At 40.3% G+C, this 17,990-nt stretch overlaps 1 protein-coding gene across 1 annotated transcript in view; it reads right to left on the reverse strand.

Annotated features, from left to right (window-relative positions):
- cds1 (CDP-diacylglycerol synthase (phosphatidate cytidylyltransferase) 1) overlaps window positions 1-14,896 on the reverse strand; it is a 48,843-nt gene extending 33,947 nt beyond the window's left edge. The window contains exon 1 of the mRNA XM_080739314.1: window positions 14,575-14,896. Within this exon, the coding sequence (XP_080595440.1) occupies window positions 14,575-14,625 (51 nt within the window). The 5' untranslated portion in view covers window positions 14,626-14,896. The remainder of the gene's footprint in view (window positions 1-14,574) is intronic.
- Window positions 14,897-17,990: the final 3,094 nt, after the last annotated feature.

Here is a 17,990-nt window from a genome sequence, read left to right on the forward strand (position 1 = left end):
CTTTGAATTGCCTTGTGTTCAAATGTGATATACAAATAACCTTGCCTTGAATGAATAGTATATGTTGGCCCCTCATGGCACATCAAAATATTAAAATAATAAAAATAATGTGTGTATTAGATGGGTATGTTGAAAGTAATTGTTCACCTGACGTGAGTGAGAAAGCTCACATGCACACACAGACACACACAGTCTGAATCTTCTGGCTCCAACCTCTTGGCAGTAAGCTAAGATACTAAGATAGCGTTGAGAGAGAATGAGACTGTTAGGACACTGTTACTGTAATACTTCCACTTGTAGCAGACAACAACAGAGTGGGTGAGCATTCATCGATACACAGTGACGGTATCCCGGTATGCAGCCTGGCCTGTCCGACCACACAGGACACACCCAGAGGAGGAATTCAGGACGACCATACATGGACAGGCAACAAACACAAACAGGCTGAAGCCCTCTCTGTATCAGTCAAACCAATGCTTAGCCTGACATTGTTTTGGGTCGCAGCAAGGGTTTGCCGGTCAGTGGCACATAATAATAATAATAATCAAGGGATTTGTTTGCTCGGTTAATGTCATCCAATATTGGAAATGACCAACCAAATACTAACCCTAACCCTAACTGCCTTTCTGGCGCCAGAGGCTCTGAATCAGTGTCAAGTCAAAAAGAAATGGACACAGGTAGGCCTGGAATTTCGTCATTGTAGGGTCAAAGCCACTTGGCCTTTGGTTTTGTCCATCTCGGGAGGGTGCAAAGGCCAAATGCCAGGGCAGGAAGGCCATCAAATAAAACAAGATTTTAGTCCATTGAAACAATTAATTGAATTTAAGGGTTATGGATTATTTCATATGTATGACAATCAGCAGTGAAATAAATGATGGTATTTACAATCTGATCCATGCTCAGCCCTGCACCAATCAAAGTTACTTGATTGGTTTAAAGACTCAGTCAGGGGAGTTCAGAATCTCAACAAAAGACACTGGTGTCTACATGACTAGAAAGAGACACTGGTGTCTAGTCTACATATTGAGGAGAAGAAAGACACAGAGGAGAAAGTGGTACAGTCAGCTGGGGCATTCAGGCCACTATGGCCTCAGGGCATGCCATTCTTTTGAGGGGCATAAGCCAGGCCAAACTGAGGGACCATGGCCTTCGTGGCCTCCCTGAAATTCCAGGACCAAATAAACGAATGAACAGACAGGCATGTTTGTATCGGGCTCTTGATACAGTTATTATTACTATTACAAGACACTTGAGCCACTTCTGCAACACACTTATTGTTCTCTACTTAGTTGTCGTGGGACGGGAGGCTTCTTATCTGAACCACTTGAACCGCAAGCATCATCCCGATTCTGGGGCTAATAACAATCGTGAGAAAATAAGCAGAACTACTGTATAAAAGCTCTCACAACGTAACGTAACTTGTGCCCTTGTCCCCTATTCAAATGCAGGTCCATGACACGGAGCCCTCAACACATTAAGACCAGGAAAACATCTGTGTCAAATTAGATTTTAACCACTTTAACTATTATTTTGTACTTTGGCTATTCCACAATCAAGCAAGCTCATGTAGATCTGCAGAGAGCGCCTAGCGGCCTGCTGTCACGTCGGTGCAGCCGCCGGTCTCACACAATCAGTCTGACAGACTACACACACACACACACACACACAGTCTGTCAGCCTACATGCACGCGCGCGCACACGCACGCACAACCTAGCCAAGGTCACAGCTCTGCAGGAGGCCGCAACATTCTCCAACATGGTACTGAGAATGCATGGTACCAGGACACACACGTGCGCGCGCGCACACACACACACACACTTATGTGCTGACTAATTAATGGGAACAAATATTGACCTTGGAGTTAGAGCTTAGGGAGAGAGAGAGAGAGAGAGAGAAGAGAGCGAGAGAGAGAGAGATAGAGAGAATGTGTGTCTGTGTGTGTGTGTAGGGTCAATGGGTCATATCGGCGAAGAGAGCAAGCAACAAGACAGGACTAGCCATTCTTCACTCCAGCCATGAACGCAGCCCAATATGAACGCCATCACGTTTCCTGACATCTCTGATTGCTGTGTTAATCACATTAGCACAGTTTAAAACACACCGTTGTTTAGTAGTGTCAAAGGAAAGCTGATTCCCTGAACAAAAACACAACAATTTGAGCAGATCATCTCTCGGTTTAACATTTATTTTAATTCAATTTAAGTTCATAGAGCGTAACTGCAGATGTACGGGAACGAAGGACAGACAGAATGAACTCAAAGGGAGAGGTTTGCTTGCTTTAGGGTTTAATGGTGTCCACTAGCCAGCTTTTAGAGTTCCAACGAGGGCCATAAAGTACCATAAAAAAACACCCCATACCAATCAGGACGTTTTCTGAAGCCAGTCAAAGAAGACCACGCAAACTCCCTCCTCCATTACGCTCCTACACAGGGGTCTACATCAATAGAAAGGATGAATATTTGCACTTTTCACAAAGTAATTGTTTGGCTTCAAAACTGCTGCAAAAGCTGTATGTAAATGTACATTATGCATGCTGTTTTGAAGGGGTTTTGCAGGGGACATTGTGTGTGGTGGACAAATAAACCTTATATGATATATTCCTTTGAACAAATGAGCGTACCATAGTCTCCCTATTCTGCTATTCTGGGTATGTCATATGGCAGGAGAACATTAACATTTTGGTTAGAATAGTCAAACATTTGCCGAAAATAGCTGATCTACAAGCTAATCAACATGCTCAGCTTGCGAGCTTGTAGATCGTCTATTTTCGGCGAGTAGATTTGGGAAGAGAAGACGTTCCATTACGACAGATTACTTGACAACCAACCTGTACAAGTCTTGCTCAAGGAAACTTCGACACCAACTCTGGGGAGCCCGGGATCGAACTGGGAACCTTGTGGTTCTCCATCTGTCCTCTCTACCGGCCCCTCTAACCCTGAGCCCCTGCTGCCTCCTAAAAACGGACCTGGAAATAACGTACTTGATACACTCTTTTTTTCACTCTCTATCAAATCTCATTTTCCCCAAAATAGCCGATCTACAAGCTCACAACGCGTCGCAATGTGTGAGCTTGTAGATCGGCTATTTTGGGGAAAATGTTCCGCCCCAGGAGGTATTTTGATAATCGCAAGAATATCGTAAATCGCAATTTCTTTGGTCGAAATAATCTTGACATGAAACCTTTCATATCGTCCCATCCCTATCAAGGACACTTCGACACCAACTCTGGGGGAGCCCGGGATCGAACTGGCCGCTCTACCCATGAGCCCCTGCCGCCCCCCAAAAGTTAGGTGTAAACAGGCTGTGATGTGCATGGGCCTCACCGCACCGGTGGGGGTGTGCACTGTGTAGACTGCTGAGGCTTGTTGCTGACTCTACTGTTTGGGAAGCACCACAGAGTGTGTGTGTGTGTGTGTGTGTGTGTGTGTGTGTGTGTGTGTGTGTGTGTGTGTGTGTGTGTGTGTGTGTGTGTGTGTGTGTGTGTGTGTGTAGCACCCTGAAAAATAGCAAAACAAGTCAGGGAGATGGGGCTGACTCAGCCCACTGGAAGCAGTGGAAACTAGCTCGTAGCTATGGCTGGTTGGAACCCTACCGATATATTAGAAAGATCTTTTTTTAATGACGTCGGTACCATGTGTCCCAGCTCTATTTTGGTCATTATAGGCAAATGCTTTAAAATAATTCAAAAGCAGAAGATCTATAAACGGATAAGTTAAACGTTCTCAAATATAATCTTTAATCAATTCAATTCAATTCTTTTTTTTTATTGATTTCAAGGCGTACTTGATACAATAACGTACTTGATACAGTCTTTTTTCACTCTCTACCAAATCTCTTTGCCAAAAAAATGCTGATCTACAAGCTCACAACAACACGTTGTGACGCGTTGTGAGCTTGTAGATCTGCAATCTTTGGGCAAATATTCCACCCCAGGATATATGGATGTTGGCTATAATTAGATTATCGCGATAATATCGTAAAGCACAATTTCTATGACATTTTCATATCATCCCATCCCTACATACAGTATACAGTATGGTCGGTACTGAACAGGCTTGTGAAACTGCTTTTGGGAAAAAACTGAAGACAAAAGATTAAAAAAAAGAGAAGTATGACTAAGAAGTGGTTAATTTTATCACCAACTTCATGTCATCATGGGTGGACTGGAAACAAAAGTCAGCCAAGAAGAACTAGACCATACCCGTCCTGGGGATACAGTATGAGCATCTTAAAGTAGCCTATGTGCGACGATGATAGGTCCCATAGCCCTAACTCTTGAGTCTCCGGAGTTGACATAAAAAACGCCAATAAACAGCTTACATTTTGTGAAAGTGAAAAACCGGCATCATTATTTTGTGCATATCGTCGTTGTCGGGTGGAAACCTCGTATCTCCAAGTTTGAAATTGGTATGTTCTTTTGCAAAGTAAAGCCCTGCTTCATCGTAAAAGGCCGTCGCACAAAAGTAGTGAAAACAGCCGATCTAGCTTGTAGATAGGCTGTTTTCACTAGTATGAATCATTTTTAAAATGAAAAATGCAAAACGAACGGTTTGGACATACAAGGTTTTCACCCGACAACGACCATATGCTAATGGTCGATGCCAGAACAATTGCTAAAGGAGGAGAACCGGGCAGAACAGAGAGATTTTGAGGAGAATTTTGTAAAATCATATAGGAGGATAAGTAGTATTGAAGGTCATCTGTCAATCAAAAAAAAAACTAAAAACAAAAAAACAGTAACATAAATACAAATTCAATGTTAATCAATAGGGCAAGACCCCTACAGTCAGTATTGTACTGCATATGGCTTATGAAACTATTCTCGTTATTTTTTACACTACTTGCTTTTTTCACACGTTATGGGAGGAAACTGATTACAAAAGATACCATAAGAGAGAAGTGACCAAGTTACAGAAGTGGTACATTTTTATCATCAACCTTATGTTGAACTTTGTGAACCAGTAGATCATATCTCACAATGAATATAAATGGTGCTAAATAAATAGCACCAAAAGTGGTTCTCTGGCTCATAGCCATAGATGAAGTGTGTTTGTGTGTGTGTGTGTGTGTGTGTGTGTGTGTGTGTGTGTGTGTGTGTGTGTGTGGGTGTGTGTGTGTGTGTGTGGGCGGGCGGGCGTGCGTGCGTGCGTGCGTGCGTGCGTGTGTCCACTATGCAGAATCAAGAAGATACGTCGAAGGAAGCGTCACTGGTACAGTATCAATAGCGCTGCAAATATTCAGAAAAACTGCAGACTAGACGCAAATGTATGAGAAATGTCCAATGAAAAGGAAGAATGCATATTACATACATATTCTTGTTGAGTTTACATTTTCCCTACTATACTGGGGTGGGGTGAGGGAAAGATGCCCATTGTTGTTTTCTATTTTCTATTTATTGACATACTATTTGATACAGTTTTATTACAAAAATAAAAATAAAATATGTTTTAATAATAATAATTAAAGATCTACAAGATCACAAGTGGGCTTGTACATCTGCTATTTTGGCCATGGTTCCCCCTAGAATATGGATATGCTGTAGTTTAAAGGGTTAATATAATGAGTGTACAGCATTGCAATGGGCCAGGGCGGGGTTGCACCAGCTGTTACTAAGTTATAACGTAGCCTAGTTGTAACGTAAATGGCTTCTACGTCAAGACTTACGCATTACTAAAATGTCAGGTGTTGCACCACACAAATGTGTTCTTACGTATCTCTAAGTAACAACTAAATATTTACACCACCCCTTGGGCAGCACTAAGTCTTTACTAAGTAACCTATCTCTAGGGGAGTAGAGCAACTTCACTACTAACGTGGCAGACAGCATTATATCGGCTATTTAATTAATTCAACAATGAAACGACCCATCTGTTTAAAACATACATTAAGCCCTATATACATTTCGGCCATTTGAAAATAGCCGATCTACAAGCTCACGATGTGTCTGCTATTAATATTGCAGGATTGATACTTTTTTAATTAATTTTAGTACTTTTCAACCACTGCATACAGCACAACAGCGAATTGAACGGTGCGCTGCCGCGCTCTCTTCCCCCGTGTATGCATTGCCCTGCGTTACTTCACAACGGGGGGAAATGTATGAGGCCAATATAATTTGTGATACAATCCGTTTGCAGGGCAGTGCGCAGGGATGCGCTCGCCCTGTGCACGCATATCAGTGACTTGTGTACATGCCAGTGGAGAGACGGAGGTCTCTGTTGACAAAAGACGATACAAGCTTTATTTCCTTACTAGAAACAGTTAGTTTTCATTGGATTCGGGAGCTATGACGTCATTTTATGCGACTATACATTTCTTTAGGAACAGTTTACGCATTACTAGTTACGTTATGCCTTAAGAAGTCGTGGTGCAACACCTGTTAGTAACTCACTTAGTTACAAACTAACTAGTAGTTACTAAGCCTCTAGTAAGGACTTTACTCCCTAACTTAGGGCAGAACTTACGTTCTGGTGGTGCAACTGGCCCCTGGTGTACAAGTCAAGATACACTACACCACCACTAAGATACCCATGTACCTGACAATACGTCAAGGATGTCCACAATTACAACACCAGAGGCAGCTCCACAGATCACGTCAAACCCAGATTTGGCTCAAACAAAGGGTTAAATTCGGTCTCCTACTAAAATAAGTGTAAATCCCTACCCTCCTTTAAAACTGCTCTGAAAATCACTTACAGGCGGCTGCTACTCGAAACTGGTAAAACAGACAAACCCTAACCTCCCTCTGACCTTTCTACTGTAAATACCATTTATTATTTACTTTGTTTTAATGATATTTTCTGCATAGTACTGTGTTTTATTTGTCATTCAATATTATACGAGTTAAAAAAGGACCCCAATCAAAACAAGCCCTAAAGTTTTCTTGTGGTGTTTATCCTTTTAGTTGACCTTGTACCAGTGAACTGTAGGGTCATGTACTGTACCTTTTCCTACACAAACCTCTAATAACAATCAATCGATCAAATACTGTAATATATAGTGAGATTTCATCTTTTTCTAGCCTGTCACCCCTTATTCTTCTTGGGAATAAGGGACGCATGGTCGGTTGGGTGTTCTTTATTTGAATTCCAGGTACTGTAGTTGGCAACCCAAGCCAGTGTTGAAAGTTCCTAACTGGATGTACAGGAAGTATAGGACATTCCGCTATTCTGTGGTCATGTACTGTAGCTCTGTAATTCCTGCATTTCCGGTATAGACAAAATCAAAATCAGTATGCTTCATCTGCCAATTAGCCTCCTAGATCAGTGGTTCTCAACCTTTTAAGGCCGTGAACCCCCAAATAATCATATTTAAACTGGGGACCCCCCACCCTGACGAGCACTTGGAACTTGGCCTTACATTAGTTTGACCCCATCTGTTCGCCTTGCGTTGCGAGGCGTTGTGAGCATGTAGATCTGCTATTTTCACAATTTCTGTCTCTAATATTTGACAATTTGGTCAATGTTTGACCAGAGGTACTAAAAATGTCTTAAAGGTCTTTCATTTGTCACTTTAGAAATGTGCAGATACACTTATGTATGTTGGTCTGTTTACTGTTGAGTGAGAAAACAATGTTAACATTCAGCTAAACATCTGTGGACCCCTCAAAATAATTTGGGGACCCCCTGGGGGTCCCGACCGGCCCACAGGTTGAGAACCACTGTCCTAGATTATGATAGATCTTGAGTGGAAAGAGTGGACATTTTGGCCTGAGGGTGGCACTAGAGAGTAAAGGTCAGTAAAGGGGATTACTCACAATGTTATAGGTTTATCCTCCGGGCCCTAAGAGTTCAAAACCTTTAATCCCTGATCCCAGTGGATCACATTTCGATTTTGGGTGTTATAAATATATTATTTTATTAATCAAATGTATATTTCTTATATTGACATAATGTTTGCTGAGATAAGTCTAAGTAAAAATCATCCTAACCTAATCCACTTGGATAGGGATTAAAGGTTTTGTACTCTTGAGCCCTGAGGAGCGTGAAGCAGCAGTGATGGAGAAAAGTACTCATATGTTTTACTTAAAGTATTGGTATCAAAGCCTACTTAAAGTACCAAAAGCAGAAAGTACTCATTATGCAGAATGTCCCATTTCACAAGATTTCAAAATTGCATGAAACATATACAAATATTTAGAAAATAGCTCATATAAATATCTATAAGCTCACTTGTAGATCGTCTATTTTCAAATGGCCGAAATGTAAAGCTCTGAAGTGGTTAATGTATGTTTTCATTGTTTTGTAGTAATAATCAAAATCTATAAAAGCTAAGTTCAAATATTTGTAGCAGAGTAAAAGTACAATATTTGCCTCTGAGATGTAGTGGAGTAGAGTAAAAGTACTGAAAATTGGAAATATTCCAGTAAAGTAAAAAGTACTCAAAACTGTACTTAAGTACAGTACTTGAGTAAATGTACTTAGTTACTTTACACCACTGTGAAGCGGGGTACACAACATTCCATGGCAACAATGAGCAGGTTGAGATACAGTATGTTGTTTGGTAACAGTGTTACACACAGACTGACATGTTATCCCCATCCTTAGAGCCAGGTGGTTGCTAGCGGTGTGAAAACAACTGTGACTGCCTGGGGAACACTTTATCTATGAATAGTAGCTGTGACTTCAAGGATAACATGTGGGTCCGGAGCAAAAAGAAAATAATTATAAATTGAATGACAAATGGTGCATTTACTTGAGCAAAACTGTTTTAGAATGTGTGCGTTACATTACCATTCTCTCACTCACTCACTCACTCACACACACTCACACACACTGTGTGTGTGTGTGTGTGTGTGTGTGTGTGTGTGTGTGTGTGTGTGTGTGTGTGTGTGTGTGTGTGTGTGTGTGTGTGTGTGTGTGTGTGTGTGTGTGTGTGTGTGTGTGTGTGTGTGTGTGTGCGTGCGTGCGTGCGTGCGTGCGTGCGTGCGTGCGTGTGTGTGGCCTAATGGCTTGAATGTTTATTCCCTCAGAAATCATTGGCTGATGGCTGCCATATCTAGGCTATCTGTGCTGTTAGCTGTAGCTTGGAGACAGACAAGGAGGGACATTAATGAGCTGTGAAGTGTGGTGGCACTGTGTGTGAGAACATCAAAACACAAACACACACAGAGCTAAGCAACTGTAGCTATGAAAGGACTTAGTTTGTGTGCAGTGTAAGGCTCTCTCTCTCTCTCTCTCGTTATTGAGTTCAATTGAAAGGGGCTCTATTGGTATCATGGGAGACATACATCGCCAAGAGAGAAAATACAGCATTTTCCAAATAATCGCCGGGGGTCTGACTAGGGATGGGACGATACGCGATATTATCGTTTATCGTGATAAAAAACACTCACGATAATCATATCGTGGAGATTTAATTTATCGCGATATCGTCCCCCATCATGCACTGGGATCAATTCACCTTTTATTTGCTGAGCTGCATATCCGGTACCACTTAAACCCTTTATAATTGGTAAAAGGTACTTAATAAAATACATTCTTTTTTCACTCTCTATCAAATATCTTTGCCAAAAAATAGCCGATCTACAAGCTCACAACGCGTCGCAACGTTCCACCTCAGGATAATCCACCTCAGGATTTAGATTATCGCGATAATATCGTTTTTTGTCACAATAATCGTGATATGGAATGTTCATATCGTCCCATCCCTAGGTCTGACACCGTTGTACGCATCGACTGCCAATCAAATGGACGCAAATAAGTATCGCAAATAGCTGGCCGGTTCTTTTAAGCACTTAAACGCTTTTAAGCATTCAAAATGATTTTGCTGATTCAACGTCCGGACTACTATTTGGAAACATACAGTAGATGTACAGTATGTACAGTCAACAGACAGAGCACTGTAAATGTTCAACTTTGCAGCCGAGCATAGTAAGTACACAACTAAAATAATAATACAATGAGCTTAATAGAAACTAGATTAGAAACACACACGCACGCATGCACGCTGCATAAGTGGTGCGTGCGCGCGCACACACACACACACACACACACACACACACACACACACACACACACACACACACACGCACGCTGCATAAGTGGTCAGAGGTGTAGGAGAGGTAATACATCACTATCAAGGACTGACAACCAACCACACATACCTACAGTACACATGTGGGAGGGGCTGGCTGTGGCCAGCAGCCTTTCTGGGTCACTCAGAATGAAGCAAGTCCTTGGCTCAGTTTCAAGCTGCTTGATGCAGAGAGAGAGAGAGAGAGAGAGAAGTGCTCTGGTGTGTTCCCTTATTACACAGTATGTGATATTAAACAGAACACAGCTGGGACCGTGAAGTACAGTAGCCTATTATTGAACCAGCACAGTGGCCTTGTGGTTAGAGCGAGACCGAGGGGGGGGTCAATCCCCGGCCGAGTCATACCAAAGAATATAAATATGATACCCAATAGGGCTCCCTTGCTCCCTTGGCAAGGGTTGGATTGGGGTTAAGTCCCTGCGTCATTTAGGAGGCACTGTGGCTTAGTTGGCTAAAGAAGCCTGTCGAGTAAACAGGCGATCCTGGGTTCGAATCCAAGTCTGGCCGGAACTGAATGGGTAGGAGGCGCCGTCTGAGAAAGCGAAGGAACAGAGGGTACCCCGGCCGGACTCCCCCGGTTCTTTGTGTTGAAGTGAGCTTGACACTTAAGGAGTAGTTTTCTATCGATTACTCACCCCATGGAGACTTGAGTTCAATCATATATATATTTTTTTGTTTTTGTCGCATTCTGAATGCGACAAAAACTAAAAAAATATTAATTTGGGACAGACAAATTTTGGGAGTGAACTACTCCTTTAACCCCTAACTGTCCCTGTCCCCCCTGCCACCCATCGCTCATCATAACCAGCTGAGGAGCCATCATTAGGGTTGTCACGATTATGACATTTTACGTGACGATTAATTGTCACACGAATAAATGAATAAGAATTACATTTCTGTTTGGCTTTGAAGTTGCACAGGGCAGATATGACATATAACCTAAATATACAAAGATAATGATAATGTTTGGCATATTTAATAACTTTATTCTTTATACATTTATAGTGGAAATAGCCAATCTACAAGCTCACAACACATCGCGATTTCCACTACTTTTTGCAAGTGTTTGAAACTATATGAACATTTCTCAACATGGAAATGATGATTATGACTTTTATGCGAAATAACTGTGATTACCTCAAATAATTGCGATTAGGCGATTATGTAATAATTGTGACAGGCCTAGCCATCATCTGGGTGAAACGACGCATTGTGAGCTTGTAGATCGTCTATTTTCAAAATGTTTTTTGGACATTTTGAAATTCTGAAATGGGGACAATCCGCACAATGAGTACTTTTAGGTTTGGTACTATAAGTATATTTTGATGCCAATACTTTTGCACTTTTTCTCAAGTGAACAAGAGACTTCTGCTTGTAACAGAGTATAGCTACATTAATAGAGTATTGACACTTTACGGTGTATATATATATATATATATATATATTATAAACTTAAGTATAACCTGTGAGTAGTTCTTCCATCATCACTGCCTCCCTACTAACCTACCCATCATGCATCAGGGGATGACTGTGGGCAGGGTGGGGTCGTCTCATCCAATTAACCTCTGAATCAACCCCCAGGAGGGAGAACACTCACAGACCTCTAGGGGAGCGGAACACTGTTGTGTTGGGTTGTATTTAGAACTAGCTGCTAGGCTAGCTGATGATGCAGCATGGCTGGCTCTTTCACAAGAGGGGAGCACGAGATATGATGAAAGAAGACATGTTGTTTATTCCTATAAAGGGGGGTTTGAGTGGATATAATACCCAGGAACATTATCAGCATTTTAAATATTTAAGTTACATTTAATTTTTCAGTTACTCGAAAATATATACAGTTATAATATATATACTATACTATATATATATATATATATATATATATATATATATATATATATATATTTTTTTTTTTTCTTTTTTTTTTTTCCTTCTTTTTTTTTAATTGTTGGAAAATATTTAAACATCTTGTTAAATATTCTCTTATGGGATCCCTAGATCAGGGGTTCCCAAACCTTTTTGGATCGGGGCACCCCTATAAATATTCTTTTCATCCGAGGCACCCTACATTATTATATTCCTAATTATCACTCCCAGCACCTTATATTTATAGCATATTTTAGCGATTATTTTGCGAGGAAAGCGAGATAATAGCCATTTTGGTTAGAACTGATTGAAAATAACTTTGTAATTCAAGTTTAAAATGATAATAAATATATTTTTAAATATCATATATTTTCAAATATTATCAAATTATCTCGTGACGGCCAAATACACAATATGATATGTATTTGGCAGAGGACCACCATTTCCTCAATGAAATGATTACAAAGAAGTCCTCAATGTGAACAAGCCATAGTGCTTTCTTGGGTTTAAATCCTATTAGTAGACCTTGTATCTGAACTGTACTGTCATGTGCTTTTCCTATGCGAACTGCTAATAAAGTATTCAGTCAATGAATCAAATGAATATTCTATTCTAATTGATATTATATCAGTCACTGCTGCTATCATACACTGTAGATGGGTGATACAGTAATAATGATTGATTGATTGATTCATAGATTGATTGAATACTTTATTAGAAGTTTGCATTGGAAAAAGTACAGGACAGTACAGTTCAGATACAAGGTCTACTAAGAGGATTTAGACCACAAGAAAGCACAATTATGGCCTGCTTACATTGGGGTCCTTTTACTCAATTCATAATTAATGGTCACAAATATCTATCCAACTATCAATTTAGCGAATGTCTGTCCGTCTGACCATCTGCATGGTGACATAACTGATACTACACAGTTTCTCCGCCATGGATGGTAACCGTCTGTCTGCATGCTGACATCACATCATACTCTTACGTCATAGTACTGACATCACAGACTGCCCTGGACACGGAACACCATGTATGGGCATAAAGATCTGCCCAGCGGGCACTCCAACATGAACACCATATATGGGCATAAAGATCTGCCCAACGGGCACTCCAACATTACTTCTGACTGAGACTCCTACATTAAATCCCTCAGATACTGTGCACACCCCTGTGCACGTACCCACGGGCACAGGACTAGTAAATAATAAGTATATCACAATATTAAATAACACTCCAAAGACTTTTCCCAAATCAAATTGTCACAATACAAATCTAAAAGCATAGTTATAGCTGCCATATAACATAACATTATAGAACCCTAAATGAACCTGAACCATCATGATCATCATCATCATGACATAACATTACTGTGTTGATGAAGCTAATTTAAGTGACAACCAGTGTTGGGCAATATTACTCATGCAGGAGAGTAGTTATTACATATTACTTCTTAAAAAAGTAATATCATATTACATGGAATCAAGAGTAATATATTACATATTATATTACATTACATATTACTTTTAACCCAACAGCAAAAACACACAATCTAATTGGCCAGAACTGAATCATTTTTTTTTAATAATAATCATAATAAGAGTCACTAATCAGCCAAAATGGCTATAATATAGCAGCAATCTCTCGAACTTTTAAACGAAATGTTTTCAAAAGACAGGCAACAAAAAGTAAAAAAAAAAAAAGTAATATGCAATAGGCCTATATAATTATTATTATTATTTTTTTACAAATATGGTATATTACTGTTTTTGCAGAGTAATCGTTACTGTGTAAAGTAATAGCCTACTATTACAGTAACACATTACAAGTAACTAGTTACTGCCCAACACTGGTGATGATGAGGCTAAATTAAGCAGCCAAGCCTGGGCTCATGTACTTATGGTTTGAATTTAAACAAAGTGACAACTAAACAAATGATGTCCCTTCTCAAGATGACAGCACGACACAACGGACACGTGTGGGAAGACCAGTGCGTTGAGACCAAATAAATAACCTGCTAACCGGTGTCTGACTGTCTTTAATGTCAATATTATGACCAGCAGATCCTTGGGACGTTGACGGCTCAGCCTGGCATTACACCAGAACCAGTGACTCATCGAAAATTGCGACTCTCCAGATTATTTATTGATGTCTAGCTGTGTGTGTGTGTGTGTGTGTGTGTGTGTGTGTGTGTGTGTGTGTGTGTGTGTGTGTGTGTGTGTGTCTGTGTGTGTTTGTTTACGTTGGTGACATTTGTAAACACTGGAGTAACACACACACGCACACGCACTGACGCACACACACACACACACACACACACACACACACACACACACACACACACACACACACACACACACACACACACACACACACTACATTCCCCTCGCCATTAATTTAATGTAAAGACCATAATAAAACAAACCAGGTGTAACCACCAGTTTACTCCAAACCCTGTCAAATATGTCATGCTATAATAAAGCACCGGGGGTTATAGATTTCGACGGGTCACCGGTGTCGGCGTAACGCGTAACTAGCTCATTAGCTAATGGAGAGCAGAAGCTAGCTGTTAGCTTCCATTGCTGTGTGTGAGAGACTTCAGTGGATGACAGACAGAGATCCCTCTAAAAAAAAAGTCACCGTTCTCCCAGTGACATCTGTCTCCTTACCTTGTCACTGACGCCCTCCGTCCCTCCGCCACGATGTCGCAGCTCCGTCATGCTGGATCTGTGTTCTTTATTCACCGTTATCTCACATATAAAAAGACTGATTCCCAGAGAGAGAGAGAGGAGGGAGGCGATCAACGCAACAATCTAGTTTTTCCTCCTTCCTTCCAGATTAAAAATGTCCTTGGTTTTTTTAATCCGTCTTCATTCAACCGACGAGATGTCCGTTACTTCATTTAACGTCTGTCTTTCTGTCGCTCGGGTATTTATAGTTGCTCATGTTAAAAACCTTCACACACACAACACGTTTAATGTTGTGCATCTGTTTCTATGCCTGCCTGCCTACTGCAGCCTGCCTGCTGATCCAGTACTAGCCTCCGTGTGTGTGTGTGTGTGTGTGTGTGTGTGCGCGCGCGTGCGTGTGAATACAGGTTCAGTACAGGTTTGACAGCTAGGCATGCAGCATTAGAGTAGACTGCCAACACACTGCTTTCAGACCTACACAGGGGCAAAGTGCAAACAAATCACCATATATCTACTATAGCCTATATAGTCCCAAGAACAAGGGTCTTCAACAGGGGGTCCAGGACCCTAGGGGGTCCTCAGAGTTACTATAGGGGCTCCTCCTTTTTTATATTAACCACTTGAACCCTATTAGTGTCCTTATTCTGAGAACTTTTGCCAAAAATAGCAGATCTACAAGCTCACAACACCTCACGCTGCGAGGCATTGTGAGCTTGTAGATCGGCTATTTTTGGCAAAGAGGTTTGGTGTAGAGGGGAAAAACAAAAGTGCAGACTAAGTACATAGTGAAAGGTCAACTTTATTAAGTATGGACAGTTCAAGAGGTTTAATATCTGAAAACACAAATTGATATGAATCCAAAATATAGGCCTACTGATGATTGTGCTGTCAAATAATGAAACTGCGGTATATGGAATCTATGAAAAGGATGTGGGGGTCCCTGCTTCATCTCTCTCTCAACTAAGGGGTCCTTGGCCTGAAAACGTTGAAGACCCCTGCCCTAGAAATCTAAATGACAAGGGGCAACAAGGGTACACACTGTCAAGAATCATCAGTGACAATTTAACCCTCCCTATTATATACATGTGGAACCAAATTGACCCATAACATTTTATTTTGTACTCAACATTGTACTGTGTTGAAGATTACCTCCAATATAAACATAAATGTGTATGTTATTTTGCATTTAGAACTATACTGTGGGCTCCACATTTATTTTATAAAATGTCCCTATAGGGTTTTCAAAAAATATCAATTGACTACAAACAAATGCTTATATCAAATGCTTTGCACAACCTCCTCCATCTCACCCAAACATACAGTAGTAGGCTATACTAACATAGCCTTAGACTCTCGTAGGTGTAATTTATCGATTTAAAATGTCAAGATCGATAAAATACATCCATGTAAGGCATCTAATCTAGTAAGGCTAATACTAACACAACATGTTAACTTTAGCTTTAACTTTGACTTTGCAACTGTTGCTAATTTAGTGCACACCTTTACTCTGCATTAGACCAAATGTTTTATTATTTATCATTTTTATTTGTGTGTGTGTGTGTGTGTGTGTGTGTGTGTGTGTGTGTGTGTGTGTGTGTGTGCGCGTGTAAAATCTCGCAAACTGCTGGACTGGACTCAAAGTGTCCAACAATAACAACTAAATGATAACACTCAACAAGCATAACCCATGGACATGCTTGATCCACAGCCTCACCATCAGACCTCCTCCTCCTCACCTCTGATCAAAGTTAGGCACCTTTGCATCAAACTGTTGTGACACTGCATTCCTTTCAATTCTGCCACGCCCTTCATTAATTACCCAGCATTTACATGAATTATTAGTCTTTTTCCTTTGTTTCATTGGCATACTTTTTCATCAACATAAAGAAAACTAGTTTAGCTGGTAGAATTTTCTCCTCTTCAAGTCTTCAAATAACACTGTCCTCTGTCGTCTATATAATAACAACCATGTGAAGTATAATATGCAGCCCTTTTTGCTCCTGCAATGTAAGATGGAAGCAGACCCAACTATTGAAATCCCAAACATGGAATATACTTGAACCATAATGCCACATTGAATGCCTGTCTCAGAACTGCCACCTGCCAGCATAAAGTGATAACATCCCAGTCTGAGTCTCCCAGGTTCTCTCAAGTATAGCTTTAACCCTGACATCCCAATTTTGGGGCGTGCCATTACAGTATAGGGCAGGCTAAAAGGGTGAAAAGACTAATCTTTCTTTTGGGTCTCGGGCTTTACGACCAGACTTTGTAGAGGCAAGAATTGAGTGACCAAAACTCATGTGATCTATCTTAGTAAATAATGCTCACAACTTGTATGTTCTCTCTCATGTCTTTTTATGTGTATTATAATGTATTTTACCATGTGTGCACCCCTTTTTATCTCTGCCAATTGATATCTTTTTTTTGTTGTTTTTTGTATGTTATAAAAACCTATGGACAATGAAAGAAATGTTACATTGAAAAATGATGTAACATGACCATGGATATCCTTAAATGAATATAAAAAAAATCAATCAACTCTTATCTGGTAGGAGTGAACCGACTTGTTTTATAGGAGACTTATAGACAACCTGAATGAACCGAGTGTAAACAGATTGCCCTGGATGGAAATAATCAACCAAGCAATTTCTTAAGTGGTAAACAGCAATTATTTATTGAAATGAAATTAAAAGAATAAGTACCAGATCTATTGCATTATTGTAACATTTTTGTTTTCTGTAGGGGTTAACTCTACATTTTTTTTATTTGTATTTTCTTTTATTGTTGGTTGTACTGAACACAAGGATACAAGGAACATTCAGCTATCACAGATTGCACACCAGATAAACGGTAGTAATGCGGCCCTACATACAAGACCGCCAAAATAATCCACGATTTCTTTTTCTTCTTTTTCTCTCATTAGTCCTTTAATGCTTTTAATTCATAACTCCGTCCACTCGCGTGAAAACGACCGATCTATAAGCTCTACAGCGCGTCGTGGCGAGACGCGTTGCAGAACTTGTAGATCGTCCGTTGTCAGGCCAACCTATCACAAGGGGCTGAGAACAACTCAACGGACAATTCCTCGGAATCCCCCCAATCCCCCCAAAAATCCAAAAGAACCCCCAAAAAACAATAATAATGCCAAGAACATGTACAATGTACTGACACATAAAGTCAGCTGTGTTAATAGACATGCAACAAGTAACAAAACTTGCTGAAATTGCAATAAATCATTAAAAAACTCTAAAACCAGTATCATTGCATAAATACTTTGTACAGTTCATTTTTCACCGACGAAATGCAACCTTTCTGTTAAAAAAATGATAACGCCCCAAACATAAAAATTTTGCATACAATAAAAACGTCATGATTCCTCTCAAGTTTTTGTACAT

This window comes from Nannobrachium achirus, assembly GCF_963921795.1.
Source record: "Nannobrachium achirus genome assembly, chromosome: 12".
NCBI classification, from domain to species: domain Eukaryota; kingdom Metazoa; phylum Chordata; class Actinopteri; order Myctophiformes; family Myctophidae; genus Nannobrachium; species Nannobrachium achirus.